A 19,597-nucleotide genomic window follows, 5' to 3' on the forward strand; every position below is an offset into this window, starting at 1 on the left:
GAGACCCGGGCGCAGGACTGGAAGGGCGCTCGCGGCGGGCGCTGGGGACCCCGGGGCACCCGGGGACTCTCCCCGCGCCCTGGTCCGCTGCACCCGGTCTCCCGCTCGCGCGTCTGGGGGCGGGGGGTGGAACCCGGACGCGCACGGCAGGGGCTTTGCTAATTGCCGAGCAGGAAGTGAGCGCGGGGAAGAGCGGCGGAGAGAGGGGAGGAGCTGGCAGAGGAGAGGCGCGCGGAGCCGCCGAGGTTCGCTCCCCGCGCGTCCGAAAAGCAGGGCAACCCAGCCCTGCAACCCGGCTTTCCTCCCCTGTCCCGCCGGCCGCCCGGCCCCGCTCCGGCGCCCGTCGGCCCTACCCCGTCCCCATGGCTTCTCCGGACGACCCCGTGCGCGTGGGTAAGTTGACACCGCGCCGCACCCTCACCCGGAGCGCGGACCGCGGGTCGCGAGATCGCGAGGCGTCCCGCGTCTGCGACGGAGCTGTCGGGGCGAGCTCCCCGCGAGCCCCGAGGGGCGACCTGGGACCACCCTGGACCCTGGCGCCCGACCTGGGTCCGCGCGGGGCCGGACGGGGGACAGCGGCGGCGCCGTCCCGGAGGGCGGGGTGCGAGGCTCCCCCCGCGAGCGCCTGCTGGTGGCGCGCGCCCCCCGCGGCCCCCTGGCCCCAGTCGCTCCCAAGCGTGCCTGAGACGCCCCTTTGCTCCTCTCGTTCTCTCGCCCCAGCCTCTTTGTTCTGCACCGGGGATGCCAGGTTGAAACAAGCCTCTCAAACCTCTCCGGCAGAAAAGAGCGCAAGGGTTGGATTTCTTTTTTTCCTCCCGAGCTCTCCCTTTCTCCCCACTCGCGTGCCTTCTCATTTCTCCTCTTCTCTCCTCGTTTCACTTTTATTAAATCGTTTTGTTCTAAATATTGGCCGTCGGAGCTATTTCATAAACTAGTATCCACAAAACCAGGCGGCTGATCCCACCTGTAGAGGCCTTTGGTTAGAATGGCCTCTAGTTCTGTCCTTATCGTTAAGTATTGTGTTTGCACCTGAAGCCAGAATCTAGATTTTTCTTTAATCTCACTTGAATTGAAAAACCATAAAATACTGTGTCTGTACCTGAGACCAGGCTCTCGATTTTTCTTTAATTTCACTTGAATTGAAAATCTTCCTCAGACTTCACCTTTCAGGAATTTGCTCTCCTTGCTCTCCCATACCCTAGGCTGATCCTCAGTGAGTGTTTGTCGAACACGTGAATGAATGAATGATGGATCCCCCAGAGCACTCTGGGGCTTTTTCTAGTTTTGTTGAGGCTGGAAAGGCTAGGGAGAGAACCAGATATACAGAACCACAGATACCTGCTTAGAGACACGTGTTCCCTATTTTATTTCTTGGGCTTGGGCAGGGCCGGAGCTTGAATGTTTTATTGTTCATTTGGGGCTTGAGCAGTTAGGAGAATGAGATAGAAAGTATCTGGAGGTGGGTCAGAAGATTGCTAACTTGGCCTTGTGATGCGCTGGGTCTGGGAGAGTTTCCTGGAGATTTTAAGAAAGATCTAAATTCTCCTTCAGGTGGTTCTTCTTTAAGTGAGGAATGGTAAACATTTTTATCGATGGGAGACGGAAGATAAGTAAATGGTTTGGATATCCTTCTCCTCCCCCATATTCATTGTTTGGAAAAACAGAAGGGGAAATTTAGGGAGAAACCCTACCCCTGCCCCTCAACTCTCACCTCTGCATCCACTTCCTCTTCTGAAAATATAATTGGCAAGATGCCAAGAGGTGTTAAGCTAGATTTTACTAACAGTGGTTTCGCATTTCATTAAATGATGATGGTGAAGGAGATTCAAAAAGATCTTGATCGGGACCCACTGAATGGGGATACATATAAGGTCTGCTTGGGACCCCCAAAGTCAATGGCACCAGAGGAGGTGGGTGCTGGGAAACACAGCTCCATGTATAAAAAGCCTCAGTGAGTCAAGAGTGTGATAAGGCCACCAGGGCAGCTAATAGGATCTTAGATGACAGTAATAGTACCACAGGATCTAGAAGTCCGGTGATGCTACTTAGCCTGCTTGGCCCAGCCAAAATGGAAGCTCACAACCTGGAACAAAGGGACTTGGAAATCCCAGCACATGTGGCGGGATGAGAGACCTGAGGATATGATGATACGAGGGTGTCATTCGGAAAGAACCTGTCTCCTTGACTTTGAGAGGTAGAACCCAAACTTGTAGGTGGACTTTTGTTGGCTTCCTACAAAGAGGGGAGAGACTTCCTGAGTAGAGATCTCCCTCTCACTTGCAGCGATGTTGAAGGACATCTCCAGGCATCTGAAAGATACTCTCATGTCCATTCCCACTCTGGAATTCTATCAATTAGATGAGGGTTCTTCCAGTTTAAAAAAAGATATATAATATCTCCACACTTGCATATAGAAACAAAGGGTTGGACAGATATATGACCAAAAAAATGACTTCCTCTTTCTAACATCTCATATCATTTCTATAACCTCCAGGACACATCCCTTCCATTTCTGTAATGAAGCCACAAGTGGTGATAATGTGTAAAACTCGTTACGTGGCATTTTTATGTCTCCACCCCAGACCCAGTTACTATGCTTCTTACCAGATTTCCTGCACTCACCTCCCAACTGGTATTTCCACACACACTCTCACCTTCCACCAACCTGTTCACCTAAAAGTGGCCAGAGTGACCTTTTAAAAACAAATCAGATCTCGCCATTCCTCTACTCAGAAACCTGCTCTGACTTTCCAGTAAATCCTCAGTCCTTCAGTGGTGTCCATACTCTGTACGTGGACCTGTAGCTCTCCCTTCAGTCGGCAAGCCTGCTCTGTCTCTTCGTCTGCACTGCAGCCACCCTGCCTCCTCTGTTTCCTTGAGAGCCCTGGACCACCTGCCTCCTGGCCTTTGCACAAGTTGTTTCTGCTGCCTGAAAGGCTCCCTTCACTTTCCCCCAATCCCCGCCGGTCCATTTACCTCCTGCCCACCCTTCGGATTTCAGATCAAAACTGATGTAGATTCAGCTCCAAGTTACACAATCTTGGTGCACCCTTCCAGCACCTGTCACCCTTTCTAGCTGTGAAGACTTCACCATTGTCTCTCTCCCCCGTTAGACTATAAGTTCTTGGACAGAGGGCACGTCTGTTTTGCTCGACCGTTTTTCTCCAACGCCTGGCCCAGTACCCAGCACTTAGTAAGCCCTGGTTAAATGCTTATCATCTCAGTAAATGAATGAAAGATATAAAATGTAACCACCTATGCATCAAACTGTGGGCAGAAAAAGCTCTTCCAATATTGGCATCTTAGGAACTGATTCACTTAGATGTTAACTGGGTTTACCTTGTAAAGTTAAAAAAAAAATAAAGATGTTTGTATATCCACATGCATATAACAAAGGTGGGTATCTATTATTATACCGTATGAACTTAATTAAAAAAACAACTCTTTGCCCTGAGAAAATTTGCACTGGCAGGAAAATAGTCACGCTGGTTACAGTGTGGCCATCTCATTCCATCTCTACCACTGATAAACCCTCCATCGTGGAATGAGTCAGAATTGCCTGTTGAAAATGAATAAAATCTGGTTCGTGTTCATACAGATATTAAGGACAGAAACAAAGAGGCTTTGAAAGTCGGGAGAGTTGGGGAGATGGTACAGTTCATTGCTTCGTCGCAGTGAGCTAAGAAATTGCCCTTGGCCACGGAGCGCATCAGCGTATGCTCTGCCTTTGTTCATCCTCGGGGTATTGTTTGCACTGCACGCAGGGCTGCTCCCTGGGAGCCCTGGCCCTAGAGACCGGCCCAGGACAGCCCCTTAGGTGGCATCTCACCCCTCATGCACCCCTCTGAGCCCTCCTCCGCGCTTGGATGGGTCTGAGGTGGCACCCTGTCCTTCTTGCAAACTGCAGTAGCACCGGGAGCAGAAGCCAGGACTAAAGGGGGAAACACTTCGAGCAGCACCCTTGTATGAAAGGCTGCACCAGCCAGTTCATTCACCACATCCACCAGAGAGTGCTGACAGGCTGCGGTTTTCCTTTCTCCCTTCCTTCTTTCCCTTTCTCCTTCCCCGTCCCGTGGGTTTTTCCAATGCCCACTTCATTTCTTTCCCTTTCTTACAATGCCTCTAAGTTTTCTTCTCTCTACCCAAGTATTTCCCCCTTGTCTGCATTCCTCTTTCATCCCTTGGTTCATCTCTTCCCTCCCCTCCCCTCTCCCTCAGCTTGGCCATCATCCAGAGAAGTCGCTCTAGAGGTGCACCTTCTTGATCCCTGTCCTTTTCTCAGCTTGTTCAGCCCCTGCTCTGAGGTGCAGGGATGACAGAGCAGGGCTGCTGCCAAAGACAGAGAAGAAGGTGAACTTAGCAGCGTGTTAGCGCTGCTGCCCGGAGAGCTTCTGTAATCCTGAATACGGTTAGGACTCTAGGGCTTCCTTAGAATCAGTAGTGAAAACAGCTGTAGGTCAAAAGAAAAGCTAGGGTACAAAAAATAATAACAGAGGAAAAATAAATGAACTCTGAAATCACCGAGTTCAAAGAATTGCCTTTACTTTTTCACTAAGAAGCACAAAAGGCCCCACTCTTTTGACTCCTGATGATCGGGAAAGCCAGGAATCTCTGACACGCTTCCCTCTTTGTTTCTCTGAAAGGACATCTTTAGAGGAGATCTTTGAACTTCCTTTGCGGAACTATTGGCCCTTATCTAATGTGATTCATAAAGGGAGCGGTCCGGACGTGACCGTGCTGCTCGTGGGCAGCTTACCCGTGCGCGTCTGTGTTGGACGATCCGAGATCGTTCCTGGTGGAGAGGCTGCCGGGTGCAGCCCACAGTCTCCTGGGCTCCTGGGGATTCTGATTCAGGAGCTGATGAGAGCTGGGTCTTTGAATGGATGATGGGTAGGTGAGATTTTGCATTTAGAGTTGATGCCGGAATGATGAAAGCTTTGGGGGATGTCGGGTGAATGTCTTTTGCGCGTGGCAAGGACGTGAATTTGGGGGCCAGAGAGTGGACTGTTAGGGGTTGAACTGTGCTCCCCACCCAAAAAAAATTTTGTTGGCATCCTAACCCCCAGTACCTCAGAACTTGACCTGATTTGGGAATGAAGTCTTTACAGAAGCAGTCAAGTTAAAATGAGGTCATCAGAGGGAGCTCTCATCCAATGTGACTGGTACCCTTATAGGAAGGGAAAATTTGGACACAGAGATCCCCTCAGGACAGTCTGTTATCAGACTGTCAATGCATGAACCACTTCAAGCAACCCGAAGGCAGTGGAAAACCGGGTAGATTTTGAAGTCAGAAAGTCCCAGATCCAAATTCTGCTGCTTCCTTTGCCCCTTGGCCTTGGGCACTCAGTATGGATAAAGGAGACACTTGGCCCTCTCTCAGGGTTGCTGTGAGGTTGAAACGGGGCTGTGTGTAAACCAGGCAGCGTGGGGCGATGGGGTGGGTGGGCGGGGAGGGGTACTGGGTAAGTGGGAGCGCTCATTGTAACTGGGCTTCCTGTGTTGGCGTGACCTTCACCTGAAGATGCGCTTTTCACCTTTGGGGCCCCTACTTCTCACCGCTCATGGACTTTTAAAGCTGGAAGGGCACGTGGAGGCTCTCTGTCCCCGCTCCCCCTGAATATTACAGGTGAGGCACCTGAGGCCCAGAGAAGCACGTACCTGCAGCTGGCCTTGCTTGCTCTCACCTGGGGCCTCCGGGAGCCAGGCCGGCTGCCCTTCCAGCAGCTGAGTGGCATCGGCTCACCATGGGTTCCACTCAGGCCTTTTGAGGACCTCCCCAGAAGATGCTCGTGTGGATTAAACATCATTCTCATTGCCATCGGGAGACCCCCTTTGGTCAATTACCAACTAATTTGGGGTGACCTCTGCCTTCTTCGGAGTCACCAATCCAGGAGAACGGAGGCAGCTCTGGGACAGTAGAGCGACAGCCCAGAGCAGGAGGAAGGTCCCCTCCCACCCCCGGCTGAGCTGCCGGCCTTGCCACCTCGGAGCTGGCACCGTCCCCCTTTCTCTTCCGGCTCCTTGCCTGGAGGCCCAGCCTGCTGTTACCTGGGGCCTGTAAAAATAAACATTTTAAAGCTTCTGAGTAAACTATTTGATTTTATACTAATAATATTGTAAACATGTGGCTCCGAGAGCTCTCAGAAATACTTCAGGACAACTGCTTACTTCTAGACTAGTCTCAAATAGCCAGGATCAGCCCTCCTCCAGATAATCTGTTGGTACACAGCACGGGCCTGTGAGAACAAAGGTGTTGCTGCGTGAACTGCAGCAAGGGCGGGGGGGAAGGCCCGGGATCAGGTAGAACAAGCGGGGCGACACCGTGGGCCTGGGTCTGTGCGCGGATTTGGTAATAACACGTAAAGAAGAACTTCACCCCCAGCCTGGTCTACGTCAGAAGCTGATACAGTCACAACCGTGCGAATGAAAATAAGAAAAGACCTGAAAGTGCCTCAAAGACTAGTCCTAAGCCTTTCCTGGTTGCCCTCTCACTTTGCTGTTGTGCTTCAGAAAACAGCAAAAAAAAAAACCCTAAATTCTCTGTGCCCTTCCCATCTTAAATTCCATCTATTCTCAGAGGTTTCAGACCAAAGCAAGAGACTTTGGGCCTCCAAACACTTGTTGTCCTGTTCACCCCATCATGCTCTGAGGCACAGATTCTCAGGGGGAGTCGTTCCCAAACCTGACCTGACCAGAATAATGATGATCAGCTGGGTGTGGGAACCAGCTACGTGGACCCCCTCCTGTTACAGAGGAAGAGCCTGAGGCTGGGAACACTTAACACGAGTCATCCAAGGTCATACCTCATACCGCTAGACTCATCCAAGGTCATACCTCATACTGCTAGACTCATTCAAGGTCATACCGCTAGACTCATTCAAGGTCATACCGCTAGACTCATTCAAGGTCAGGCCGCTAGGTCTCAGCGGGGTGGCGGTGAGGACCCAAGCCTTCTCCTCCCAAGCCCTGTGTGCCTTCCCTTTAACTGTCCTGTTTGCATTCTCACTGCTGCTTTTGGCGTAATTCTGCCTTTCCCAGCTGTCTCCTCCATTTTCTTCCTCTTCGTCTTTTTCCTTCCTCGCATACTAATGTCTCTGTAGGAAACAGGCCTAACTTGTCATAGACTTGGTGGGCAATAGCTGCATAGGATACCTATTAAAATTCCACCCCCCTAGTGGAGGTAAGCTTTTAAAGTATTATCATCCAGGGAATGCCCTGGCAGTCCAGTGGTTAGGACAACACGCTCTCACTGCTGAAGGCCCAGGTCCAATCCCTGGTTGGGGAACTAAGATCCCGCAAGGCCGCGTGGCCAAAAAAAAAGGTTTATCATCCAGATACACTTTGGTGAAAATTAAGTGGTTGAGACTAGGCTGTGATAGGAGGGAAAGAAAGGACTGGAGGCTACTCATGGTGGCTTCTACTACCCGTTCCCCAGCCAGGAGCTAGACATGAGAAGGATAGAAAGGAAAAACTGGGAGACCGAATGCAGGTGTCCGGCTGGACCTATTTGAAGTATGCTTATGTGTCCCGTTCTTTTTCATCTCTAGGCCTTCGCCTGTGCTGTTCCCTCTGTCTAGAATGCTGTTCCCTCCCTGACTTCTCCTGGCTAGCTTCAACTCATCCTTCTGGACTCAAGTGTCATCTCCTCTGTAGTCTCATCTCTACCCGCTCTTCACTCCCCACCAGACACCCCAGGCTGGGCTTGTGTTCCTCCTGTGTTTCCATATCCTTCTGCATGTCTACCGTCTTAACACCAAGTGCTCTGTATGATAATTGCCTTTTCCTTGGGCAGCAGGAGTTCTATAAACTCAGGGTGGAGTTAGCAGCACAACTTGTTCTTATTTTCTTTACATTGACTTAAATCCAGGTCTAAGTCTGTAATCTACTGGGCTGGCAGGAGATTCCATTTCAGTCCAAAATGGGGCCTGGCCCCTTCCTTAGGGTCACATAGGAATCTAAGAGGATGATGTGGTGCTTGGAAAAGGAGGGGCCTTGAATTTTTAGTGCATCCGGGTGGGCTTGATGTCCTTGTTGTCCAAGCCTGAGAAGACTCTTGAGGTCCAGGAGCCCTCTGTTTCTCTTGCAGCTCCAAATCACGGGTTGGTTTCTCTGTGGGGCTGGGAACCCTGGGACCCAGGGGTTAGCCCCCTCCGTGCATTCCCTGACGTGGTCTTGCCACCTCTGGGCTCTGCTAAGGACCACGGCACAGTCCCCACTCATGGACTGCAGTGTCTGTCCCCTGCTCCATGGGGGAACATTGGCAAAAACTCTCTCCTTTTGTCCCCGGCTCCTCTGGGCCACCTCCTTTAATCTCTCCAGTGACTGTAGCCTGTCATAAAACAAAGAGATGTTCCCTTCACCCTGCTTCTCCTTTGGGCATTGTCAACACCTGCGGTGAGAGAAATGTGAGAAGTCTGGACACATTCTCGAATGGGAAACATCTGGGGAGAACAAACAAATGATCTCCATAAGTTGTCCTGTTTTGTTTGTTTAGATCCCCCAAGGCATTCCCAGGACCTAGTGCCTGGGCCACAGTATGTACTTAATGAAGATTTGGGAGAAAAATGAAAGATGAATCTTGACTGGCCCAAGGCTGGCCACTTAACGGTTTGCAGGTCGTGTAGTGACTGCACAAAATACCGAGGATCCCATTCAGACAGATACGGTTATCGAGCAAGATAGTTTTCTGGCAGATGTTTCATAAAGTGTCTTGGAAAGGGAGATCTTTTTTTTCTAATTTTCTTGCTCGAAGTTATAATCAAATTGTTGCCAACCTGGGTCCTTGGACTCTTTTTTTTTTTTTTTTTTTTTGTGGTATGCGGGCCTGCCTTTGTTGTGGCCTCTCCCGTTGCGGAGCACAGGCTCCGGACGCGCAGGCTCAGCGGCCATGGCTCACGGGCCCAGCCGCTCCGCGGCATGTGGGATCCTCCCAGAGCGGGGCGCGAACCCCGTTCCCCTGCATCGGCAGGCAGACACGCAACCACTGCGCCACCAGGGAAGCCCCCGTGGACTCTTTAATCAATAGAAATTGATAAGACACCAGATGAGAAACTCAGGCAACGCTTTATTGGGACTCATGCCGCAGTATGCGGGGTAAAAACAAGAAACAGTTGCCCTTGCTTGCTGTCCTAGAGGGGCGCGGTGAGCTGGTCCCTTAAATGGGGTGAGGGTGGGAGCGGATTGGTGGGTCGGGCCTGAGGTGTGGCTTAGGTGGCCTGACCCCCCACTTGGTGGTGCTGTGTGCAGGGGTCACGTGCAGTACCCTGCTTTTGCTCCCGGCACCTCAGAAATGGCAGTTGGTTTGTGCCCTTTTTGTATTCTTTTCTGTATGTAGTTCATAATTTGCCCAACGGCACTTGCATGCAGTTATTTTTAGTCTTTTATAGTTTCTTTGTACTCTGTTGCTTGAGGAGATGTTTGTCCAGGTGCAAGCGCGCCAGTAAAGGGTCCCAGGTCCCAGCCTGTCTCAAAATCCAATATGCAAAAGAGTCATTAATATCACATTCACCTAATTTGTAGTTATTTGTACCTCTGAGTATTTGTAGACATTTATAAGTAAACTGTTCCAAAATATTTTTTTAATGTATTTTATTAGTCATAATCACTTTCTTGATGCAGCCTGAACTCATTCTTTCTTATTTTGTTTCCACTAAGCACTGAAAGTAAGCTTTTCTCCAAACTGATTGGGGTAGCTTGTGTCTATATGAAGACAGTTATCAAAGGACACACTGTGCTTCTAAGTTAAAGAAAATGCTCTCTATTTGTTCTCTTTACAGATCATTTGACAAAGGAGCCAGTGGAAGACACAGACCCTAGCACTATATCCCTTAATATGGTAGGTTACAACTTTTACATTAATGGTGATGACTCCTGTTTTTCCTTTTTCCCCTTTGTTATTTCTTTATATTTTTTATTACTTAGTAGTTACATGAAATTTGAAACCCTAAAATAAGGTTTTCCAAGATAAATTTCTTTTTCGTGATATTTCTCTGTGACATAATAAACTTGGGGTTTCTCCAGGTTAAAAATGGTGTTAGACTCTGTTCTCATTTTGCACATATCAGAAGTGGTCTACTTAGGTTACATGAGGTCTTTATCTGCTTGTCTACTTTTAATACTATTTTTAATTACCAATTCTTCAGAAATCAAAATATCTAACTTGAGATTGAAAGGAAAAATAGGACAGCCTTAAAGTAAAGGCGGGCTGCCCATGTGTCAGATGGGCATACACTGTTGATTTACCTCTGTTACCACTTTTTTTTTCTTCTAATTTTCAAAATTTACTTTTGGCTGTGTTGGGTCTTTGTTGCTTCACGTGGGGTTTCTCTAGTTGCGGCGAGCGGGGGCTACTCTTCGTTGCGGTGCACAGACTTCTCATTGCAGTGGCTTCTCTTGTTGTGGAGCACGGGCTCTAGGCATGCGGGCTTCAGTAGTTGTGGTTCGCGGGTGCTAGAGCGCAGGCTCAGTAGTTGTGGCGCACGGGCTTAGTTGCTTCGCGGCATGTGGGATCTTCCCGGACCAGGGCTCGAACCCTTGTCCCCTGCATTGGCAGGCGGATTCTTAACCGCTGCGCCACCAGGGAAGCCCCTCTTCTGGCTTCTGATGGTCGTCGGCAGTTCTTGGTGTCCCCTGGCTTGTAGCTGCTTCCCTCCGTTCTCTCCCTTTGGTGGCACGTGGCCGTCTTCTCCCTGTGTGTGTGTGTGTCTTGTTATGTCTTCTCCTCTTACAAGGACATCTGTCCTGTTGGATTAAGGGCCTACCCTACACCAGTATGACCTCATCTTAAGTAATTCTATCTACAGTGACCCTATTTCCAAGGAGGTCACAGTCTGAGGTATAGGGGTTAGGACTGCGAGGTGTTTTTGGAGGGGACACATTTCAACGATAACATTCCTTCCAGGATTAAATACGTGGTCCTTGACATGGCAGATGAGGTCCTCCGTGACCATGTCTCAGCATCTCTCTGATGAGCCAGTTGTGTGTAGCTATTTGCTGCTCCTCAGATGCCCCCTGCCCTCCCCCTGCCCTGGGGTACCCATAGTGCTGGTCCCTCCCTGCTTCCTCATATAATGAACTATGCATCCTGTCACTCAGCTCAAGTGTTCCTTATCTGGGAAGGCTTCTCGGCCTTGGGGCCTTCAGGTGCTGCCTTATCCACAGTCCCTACTTTTTATTGCGTTGCATGGGAATTATTTGCTTGCCTGACTTCCTGCGAGGCTGTGCCGACCGTCTTCCCATATGCAGAGTGGGGCACGAAGCAGGCAGCAGTGTTAAATGAGCCAAGCTTCCCGAGATCCTAGAATGGCACCCTTCCTAAATCCCTTTGCCTCCTTTCCAGGGTCTTCCATGGAAACTGGCTCCATTATTTCGTGTCCAACCCTGTCTTCCTTTTCCACCTCCAGCATGCATCTCTCCTACAGGCTGGTCCGTCTTCCAGCCCCCTGGCCTTGCTCCTCCGTGCCCACCGTCTGCAGTCACCATGCTCCTTTCTCTGAGTCATCTGAGTCCTGGGCATTCTCTAGGCCCATCTCAACTGTCAGTCTGTCCAGGAAACCTGCACTTGTTCGTTCATGTAGTCTGAACAGAGTCAAAATCCGGGGATACAAAGATCTTGGTCCCTTCTCTTGAAACACTCACAGTCTGTCTGAGGAAATAGACAAAAACTTTGAAAAGAGCCTGATAAGCACTATAGTACAGATGTGTTTTCCATGCTCTGGGGGGCAGAGTATGGAGAAGGATTTAGTCTGGGGGAAAAGTATTTGATTTTTAAGTTCTCTTTGATTGATGATTGATTGATTGATTGATTTCTTTTTTTCACTCAGGATTGTGGTTTATTACAGCAGAAGTATTCAGATTAAAGTCAGCCAAAGGAAGAGGGGCATAGGACAGGTCCCAGGAAAGTTGCAAGCGTGGAGCTTTCAGCTACCCTCTGTCAGTGACGTTGTGTGGATAGTGTTTACTTTTCTCAGTAACGTTGTGTGATGATACACACAGAGTACTGACAACCAGGGAAGCTCACCCCACCCTTGGGGTCCAGAGTGTTATTGGGGCTCAGTCATGTAGACACGCTTGACCACCAGTGTGTCTGACCTTAGACTCCAGCCCCTTCACAGGTTGAACTGATTCCGTAAAGATAATTGATTGATTTCTTTTGTGGAAAGGGGTTGGAGGCTTCTAGAAGGTTCTGAAACTTTACTACCTAGCTCCAAAGAAACTCCAAGGAAAGGCGTTTAAAACAGAATCCCTGGTTCCACACTTGTTTCTTTTCCTCCTCTGTTCAAGGAAGATAGTCATGAGACTTACAGGAGAGTTGGGAGGTACAGCTTTTTTTTTTTTAGGCTGGAGGACTAGAGACCCAAAGGCCCAGATGCAGATGATGGTGGGAGCTGAGCCGGGGTCAGAGGACAGGTTCGGGAGATTGGGTGCATCCCCACTCCTCTCATGGAAGTCTTTAGAAAATGACTACATTGTATAATCTGCAGTAGAAGCTTCCAGAAGCTTAGACACCTGCATGTTTGTCGGTACCAACAAAGAAATATGTGATTGTAAGAGCATTTGCTATTTTGAATTCCCTGTAACAGTACTGCCCTCAACTAAAGCGTTGGGGAATTGTGCATAATGGGTAACTGATTCGTAGATCTTCGTGCAATTAATGGGATAGTTACCTTTTGACTCCTGTCCTAGTCAACCTGTGATAGAGCTCTCCAATTGTGAGTACTGCCCAGAACACATGCTTATTGGCCCAAATGAATGTCACAGAAATGGTGAGAAGAGATGGGTCTGTCCCCATAATTCACTAACAGAAATGTCCCTCAAAATTGAGGGAAATAGAAGAGCACTGCAGAAATGAGAGGAAGTGTGGTTTAGTGGTCAGAGCTGAAGGCTTCTTCTGTTTCATGTTCCAACATTGACTTCTCACCCACCTTGGTTTCATTTCTATAAAATTGAGAATGAAAGCAAGCAATGGGTCAGGCGTATTGATAAATCCAAGGCTAAAAACTTGCAAGGATTTAAATTAAAATCATGACTTTCCCAAGACAAAGCTTTCTCTTCACTTTGATCTTATAATTGACTACAGTGTTTAAAAATAACACTCCTCTTTTGTTGATTTCTACAGTCAGACAAATATCCCATTCAAGACACGGGACTCCCTAAAGGTATGTACAGTTAAAGTAACAATTTAAACTTGTGATTACTTTCATATCTTGAACAAAGCACTAGTCAAAGTAATTTTTCATTTTTTAAAATTGTAAAACAGAAACCTACTGATAATTTAGTGCATGATTTGACCTTCTCTGGTATGAATTTTCTTATTAAAATGTAGAAATTATTTTATAGCAAATTATACATCAAATTCCTATGGTGTTTTTATGCATAAAAACATATACATAAAATGAAGAAAGCCAGGACTGTGGGTTGCAAGTGTCAGAAATGTAGCTCAAATTAGTTTAAAATGGGGGGTGACTTGGTGGCTTAGAGTCTTTGGGTGCTGCTAAATCCAAGCATTTAAATGATGTCTCAGGCTCAGTCCCCCACTCCCCCCACAATGGCTCTGTCTTCTGTGTTGGCTCCATACTCGAGCAGGCTTTCCCCACGTGGTGGGAAAGATAGTCTCTGACACCTCCAGCTTTACTTGGTGCAGCTAAAGATGCCGGGGCAAGAGGGAGCCTTTCCCCCAGCACACATAGCACAATTTTAGGGGCAAATCTTGAAAGGAGCAGTTTGGTCGTGTGGCCATCCCTGTATCAGCTGCTGTCATTGGAGGATGGAGGGCTGACCAGGTCTCAGCCTTGAGGTTGGAGGGTTGGGGGCAGAGGGCATGAAGTCAGTTCTACTCAAACCACAGGAAAGAGGGTTCTGTTAGCAGACAAGGGGCAAGGGATGCTGTCAGGCCGCAAAGCAAAAAGAGCTTGCTTTTATGATCCACAGGCGAATGTCTCAGGCGTGGTGCAGACCATAAAGGCCTGAGCCTTTCCTAATTTCCCCTGGGGCAGCCTGCAAGGCTGTATCCAGTATGGAGGCCGAGCTGCCGCTTATCGCACTGGAGCGTTTACCTTGTGCTCTGCTGACTGGCCAGAGAGGAGGGGTGGGGAACAATCAGATCTGAGCAGCTTCAGAGATGGCAGGGGCCCCCCGGCTTCCTGGAGAGGAAGGACTTCCCAGCACAGCCTGCCGTGGGGTTCCCCAGCAGCCCTTGTGGTGATGGGTATCACAGGGTCACTGGGCTGCAGGGTTGGGAGCTCCCTGGCAGGGCCCACCTGTGGTTAAGTCTGTAGTTCTGCCAAGTCCCCCTCCCTCATTCTCTACTCACCAGACTCTCTTCCTGCTCTCTGAAATGACATCATTAGAGTTTCATTCCTTTTGCCTCCTGTGCACGTCCCAGGAATGGCAGTGGTGTAGGGAAAAGAGGCTGAAGGCCAGGTTTGAGCCCAAATCCTGGCTGTACTAGGGGAGGCTTCTCCCAAGCACACTTTGCCCTTTCCCCCCTCCATAAATGACTTCTCAGTGTCCTGAATTGCCCAAGCTCTGATTGCCTAGTTCAGCAAGAAAGCGGAAGGTGCAAGCCAGGCCACCGGGACGAATCAGAGGCCGTGTTGGGCCGTGTTCCTTGGATTTTTAGGGTGCAGTGAAGAATTACCTGGGGAGCTAGTTTATTTATTTATTTATTTATTTTTGCGGTACGCGGGACTCTCATTGTTGTGGCCTCTCCCTTTGCGGAGCACAGGCTCCGGACGCGCAGGCTCAGCGGCCACGGCTCACGGGCCCAGCCGCTGTGCAGCATGTGGGATCTTCCCAGACCGGGGCGCGATCCTGCGTCCCCTGCATCGGCAAGCGGATTCTCAACCACTGCGCCACCAGGGAAGCCCCTGGGGAGCTAGTTTAAAATGCAGATTCTGGGCCCCACTACTCCAAAATCATGATGTGGTGGGTCTGGGGTCAGGCCCAGAAACCTGTGTTTTTAATGCAAACCTGAGTGGGTGGGACACAGACCTCCCTTTGAGAGCCTGCCTAAGAAGCTTCAAGAATGTGGCGTGCCACATGTAGGAGACATGTGGGAGACACCCGAGCTGCAGCCAGACCGCCAGCTATGGGAGGACTCAGCAGGTGACCTCATGGCTCAGGGTCCCAGGGTCCAGTCTGCAGTGCAGAGAAGACAGTATTGCACCGACCTCCCAGGGTGCTTGTGAGAATTCAACGAAGCGAGCCTGGAACAGCACCTGACTCCCAACAAGCATCCGACAGGGGTGGAGGGAAATCTGGCAAAAGAATCGTGAGCAATCAGGGTAGAGGACTGTTGAAAGGTTTTGTAGTGGAGAGGCAAGGGTGGAGCCCCCGTTTTAGGTAGACTGGGCCGCAGCAACTATCCGAAGACCTTTTCTGTCACTCTTGAACATGATTTCCTGTTTTAAGAGAAAAAGATTGTTGCTTAGCAGCCTGAAATACAGTAACTGTACCGTTGGGTTTCTCCTGGAATTTGAGTTTTACAAAACCTTAATTAAAATGGTGGTGAGTTGACAGGTAACTCCAGATCTTTCCTCTGTCCTTATTCATGAGGAGGGGCGGGGAAGTGTTATTAAGCACGTAATTTCTTATCTCCAAGAAACACATCGTCTTCTATGTAATATCCAACATTTGCATTTAATAACAATTTAATGTCTGCAGTATTTTTTTCAAACATACCGTAATGGAGCCGGTATCATAGTTAAATGCTTATGGTAATTTTCTCATTGAAGTTGTTTTTAGGGAAACAAAGCCCATATATAATTAGTGAAGAGACTAATTTACAGCTTAAAAGTAAATGTAGGGCTTCCCTGGTGGCACAGTGGTTAAGAATCCACCTGCCAGTGCAGGGGACATGGGTTCGAGCCCTAGTCCAGGAAGATCCCACATGCTGCGGAGCAACTAAGCCCGTGCGCCACAACTACTGAGCCTGCGCTCTAGAGCCCGTGTTCCACAACAAGAGAAGCCACCACAGTGATAAGCCCACACACCGCAACGGAGAGTAGCCCCCGCACGCAGCAACGAAGACCCATCACAGCCAAAAATAAAAATAGATAAATAAATTTATTTTTTTAAAAAGTAAATGTAATCTAATTATATTAAGAACAATTCAGACTCTGACACTTAAGTGAATTCTATGGGGGCTACTATATTTAATAGAGGAGTCGTTTGTAATTGGCTTGAACCATTTCCATATGATTTTAAAAGTCCTCAAAATGTATTTTCTTAAGAAAATTAGCATGTTTCACAAAATCTTCATTATAATTCTAGTATATTCCTACTTTCCCCCTGGACAGTACAACATAGTCCCTTAACACGGTCCACACTAGAGTGGTTCTCAATAATGTGCTTTTACCATAAATCAACTGTGGGACTCTAGCATGATTTCAATGATCAGCACGTTTTTGAGGTGAAACGTGTTATTATACCCGTTTTCTTGTCGGGAACAAATGTGTAGCTTCTGCCTCCCCTGATTTTAGAGATTTCAGGAGGTTCATTCTGTCAGGCTTCTGTCATGATAGGTGCTCGATGAGAATCTTTAGACACCAAACTCAGGACTAATTTAAGATTGGGGTTTATCTTATATCACAGAATTCCTGTATCTCGTAGAAACTGCTGGCTTGAGGGTTCTGAAGGGAATGTGACACTTCATATTTTGAGAGAAAAATGTCTTTGGAAAAAGAGTTCTGATTTTTGAGGCGCTATTCCTAGTGAGGGGAAATTGCACATAACGACATCATAAAGCAATCAAGATTTTATCATCTTCATCTTCTCTGGCATTACTGCCCTTCCATTGTTCAAAAAAATTAAATAGAGGATGTAAAGTTACAGAGAAGTAGACTGATTTTACTGTTAATTATTTTGAGAAATTTGAACTTAAGCATGGATGATATTTGGAATACTTTGTTAACTAAATGTAGAAGTAGTAGTTCAGTTTGAAAAAGGAGAAAATAAACAAGTACTCAGGAGATCACCAAAATAATTCCTAAGTAAAAATGTCTGCCTGAAAACTCGCAGGCCAATGTGTTGTATTTTAGACATTTTTTCATCTTGCCGATTGACCGACAGTATCTTGCTGATAGGTTTCCTTGTTGTAACATGAAACTAAAAACCCCTCCTTCACGCACGATTTACCATGACCTGTCCTGCTTATTCCACAAGTTCACTGCCTTCCACCCAGCCATGACGGAGACCCCTGACAGTCTCCTGTTTTAGCAAACCAACCCCTCCCCCAATTATGACACACATACAAAGGTGGCCATTCTGAGAAAGTGTTTTCTTTTATGGAGGGTAGAGGGGAGAGAGAGGGGTGCAACCACAGGAGTGCTTGGGGGGGACCATGTAAGAAAAGTTGCTTTTTAATTTCAAGCTAACATTGCATTGGGAAATAAAAAACCCCACTTGTCCAATAATATTGGGTTAACAATTATGACACCGGCCATTGTGAGAATTAGTATGACTGAAGTCACATGTCTGTTACTTTTTGCTGTGAAAAATTAGTGTGCATCCGAAGTCTGTGGGGTGCTTGTTAGGTGTCAGATTTCTGGGGTCCCTGAGATTCCAATTCAGAAGGTCTGGAGTGGAGCCCAGGAATCTGCATTGTTAACAGGCAGCCCGGGTGATTCTGGTGCAAGAGAGCTGGGACTGCCTTGAGAAACAGAGGCTAGGTAAGATCTCTACTGCTCCAGCTTAAAAATGTACCATATGGGGCTTCCCTGGTGTTGCAGTGGTTGAGAGTCCGCCTGCCGATGCAGGGGACGCGGGTTCGTGCCCCGGTCCGGGAAGATCCCACATGCCCGCGAAGCGGCTGGGCCCGTGAGCCATGGCCGCTGAGCCTGCGCGTCCGGAGCCTGTGCTCCGCAACAGGAGAGGCCACAACAGGGAGAGGCCCGCGTACTGCAAAAAAAAAAAAAAAAATATATATATATATATATATATATATATATATATATACCATATGGAATCTTAATAAAAGACCGTGCTTTTAGTTTAAATTTTGCAGATAATAATGTTAAGGAAAAAATGGCCCTTAGTCAGAATTGTGTAGACAGCAATAAATATAGCCCCTTATATGAATAAATCTATCAGCCCAGCCTATAATAGGTCAATGAATGTTAAGGAATGTAAAAATAAATAGATGAATTAATCAATCTGTCACTCAGTCCTAACTTTTGAACCTTGAATTAAATGATTCTCTATTAAGGGCTTTATACTCTAAAATTTTACCTGCCACTAGACATTTCTTTCATAACATAATATATTACTGGCAATTTTCAGGGTTAGAGTGCAATGTTGAATTCTGTGGTTAAAGATTAAAATCTGATGGAACAAAGTCAGTTTTTAATGCATTTGTACAATCTTCACCACAAGTTGGGGAACTGTGAAGTTAACACATATTGTAAGACAACCTAAGGATGGAATTTCCTTCCTACCGGTTAATTCCGAAAGGTGTTAGACATTTCACATGCCTATCATGTTCCTTTGACTTTCGCTGGCAATCCCCACTTTAACCATAGACCTGAAAACGTTTCAGTTTGACTTTTAGGAGGGTGAGCTATCCAGACAAGTATAATCGCACTCTGCTTCCTTTTTAGGAGGGTGAGCTATCCAGACAAGTATAATCGCACTCTGCTCCCTTTTTAGGAGGGTGAGCTATCCAGACAAGTATAATCGCACTCTGCTCTCTGAGAGATTTAGTAAACTGTCAAACACTGAACACCATGGCATCTGATGTAAGGTTATCAGAGGGGAACGTGTTTGGACTACCTCCTGTTCACCCTGTTGGTGAGGGAGGGATCCTGCGCTGGAGTTATGGGGCTGGCCACACGCAGGACACCTGACACTGGGCAGATGAGACTGACAGTAGCTTGTGAGTCACGGATATTCACAGCCTGGGGAGGGAGGACGCTGCACCCCATGCAGGGTCGCATGGGGGTTGCACTTGGGAGCAGAGTGAACAGCCAGGGGCTGTGGGTGACAAGCGGGTGTGTGACCTCCTGTCAGGAGGGTGTGTGACCCCTGGTTCCCAGGGAAGGATGTGATGACTTGTCTGAGTAATTCAGTGGTCTGGCAGGGAACCGAAACCCACTGCTCAGGGATAAGCAGGGACTGTGCCTGGTCCCCTTGAAAAGGAGCGTTGTTTAGCTGGCGGTCTTGTCCACAGGAGCAGAGCTGGGAGGGGAACTTGCAGCTGGGCCATTCAAGGCCCTCCTGGTTTTACCAGATGTAAACAGCACGTAATATTGAGTCTTAATTTTAGGCCTTACAACCACAGAGTATGTGCTTTCTTTATCAAGCTTGCATCTTTTTTTTTTTTTAATCCCTAGCAGAGGAGCGTGATCCAATTAGTCTGAACTGCCCAACAAATTCTGATGTGCAACACCAGGTAAGAATAATTTCAGTTATATTTTTACCCTTAGGTACATGCTAATCCAGAATCTAGAATTTATTTAGGAATTGTCTTCTAGAACTTTAAAAATAAAGAAAGAACAGGATTTTTAGATAATAAGTTTGGAAATGATCTTTAAGCATCCCAGTAATGTAGCACATCTATACAACTTCTGTTACTTTTAGTAACTGGGGTAGCTTTAATCTA

General features: G+C 47.9%; 1 protein-coding gene across 5 annotated transcripts in view; it reads left to right on the top strand.

The window, feature by feature from the left end:
- The first annotated feature begins 239 nt into the window (after positions 1-239).
- EDARADD (EDAR associated via death domain) overlaps positions 240-19,597 on the top strand; it is a 57,876-nt gene continuing 38,518 nt past the window's right edge. For 2 of the 5 annotated variants that reach the window (XR_008616203.1, XM_007110464.3), the window contains exons 1-4: positions 240-393; positions 9,777-9,835; positions 13,118-13,157; positions 19,329-19,387. Coding sequence is in view for 4 of the 5 variants with exons in the window: in XM_007110464.3 (XP_007110526.1) it covers positions 363-393; positions 9,777-9,835; positions 13,118-13,157; positions 19,329-19,387 (189 nt within the window). In the remaining variant the exon portion in view is untranslated. Of the gene's footprint in view, positions 394-9,776; positions 9,836-13,117; positions 13,158-18,696; positions 18,872-18,904; positions 19,010-19,328; positions 19,388-19,597 lie in introns of those variants that run through there. The other 3 variants (XM_028481385.2, XM_028481383.2, XM_028481384.2) reach the window with 3 other exon arrangements.

The sequence above is a fragment of the Physeter macrocephalus genome, chromosome 20, assembly GCF_002837175.3.
Source record: "Physeter macrocephalus isolate SW-GA chromosome 20, ASM283717v5, whole genome shotgun sequence".
Lineage (NCBI taxonomy): Eukaryota > Metazoa > Chordata > Mammalia > Artiodactyla > Physeteridae > Physeter > Physeter macrocephalus.